The sequence below is a fragment of the Buceros rhinoceros genome, unplaced genomic scaffold (genome assembly GCF_000710305.1).
Source record: "Buceros rhinoceros silvestris isolate BGI_N320 unplaced genomic scaffold, ASM71030v1 scaffold37817, whole genome shotgun sequence".
NCBI lineage: Eukaryota > Metazoa > Chordata > Aves > Bucerotiformes > Bucerotidae > Buceros > Buceros rhinoceros.
In genome coordinates, this window is record NW_010421094.1 from 813 (window position 1) to 1,255 (window position 443).

A 443-nucleotide genomic window follows, 5' to 3' on the forward strand; every position below is an offset into this window, starting at 1 on the left:
GTGGCATGGAGAGGGTGGGAGCGGCTGGACAGAGCCAGGCACCTAGTGCAGCTCTTCAGGGCCCCTCACCAGAGGCAGAGCTGCTGTGGCCTCCTTTATCTCCGAGAGGATGATGTGCCGGTAGATATTCCTGGGTGCGCTCTGGTACCGTGTCTTCCTCCTGCAGTGGGAACAGAGGATGGTGCCGAGCACACCGGGCACAGCCCCATGGCCAGCTCGGCTTCGGCCCCGGCTCTGCAGGGACACGCCGCGTGGGATGGAGCCGGCCATGGTGAAAACTTTGCCTTCTGCAAGCCTCTGCCTTCCTGGCCCCACGGCGTGACCCTTGGCGTCAGCAGCCACCATCGGATCAGCCTTGGGGGGCTCTCAGGAAGCCCCAGGCAGAGCCCCCCGTCCTGCTCTGTCCCCGTACAAGAGCTGCTCCCCTCTGCTGGCCGCACTCA

The 443-nt window shown here is 65.2% G+C and overlaps 1 protein-coding gene across 1 annotated transcript in view; it reads right to left on the minus strand.

The window, feature by feature from the left end:
- The window catches only part of TCF25 (transcription factor 25 (basic helix-loop-helix)), a gene marked incomplete at both ends in the record, with an annotated part of 13,994 nt that overhangs the window by 291 nt on the left and 13,260 nt on the right, over positions 1-443 (minus strand). Inside the window, one exon of the mRNA XM_010139536.1 lies at positions 70-163. Coding sequence (XP_010137838.1) covers positions 70-163 — 94 coding nt within the window. The remainder of the gene's footprint in view (positions 1-69; positions 164-443) is intronic.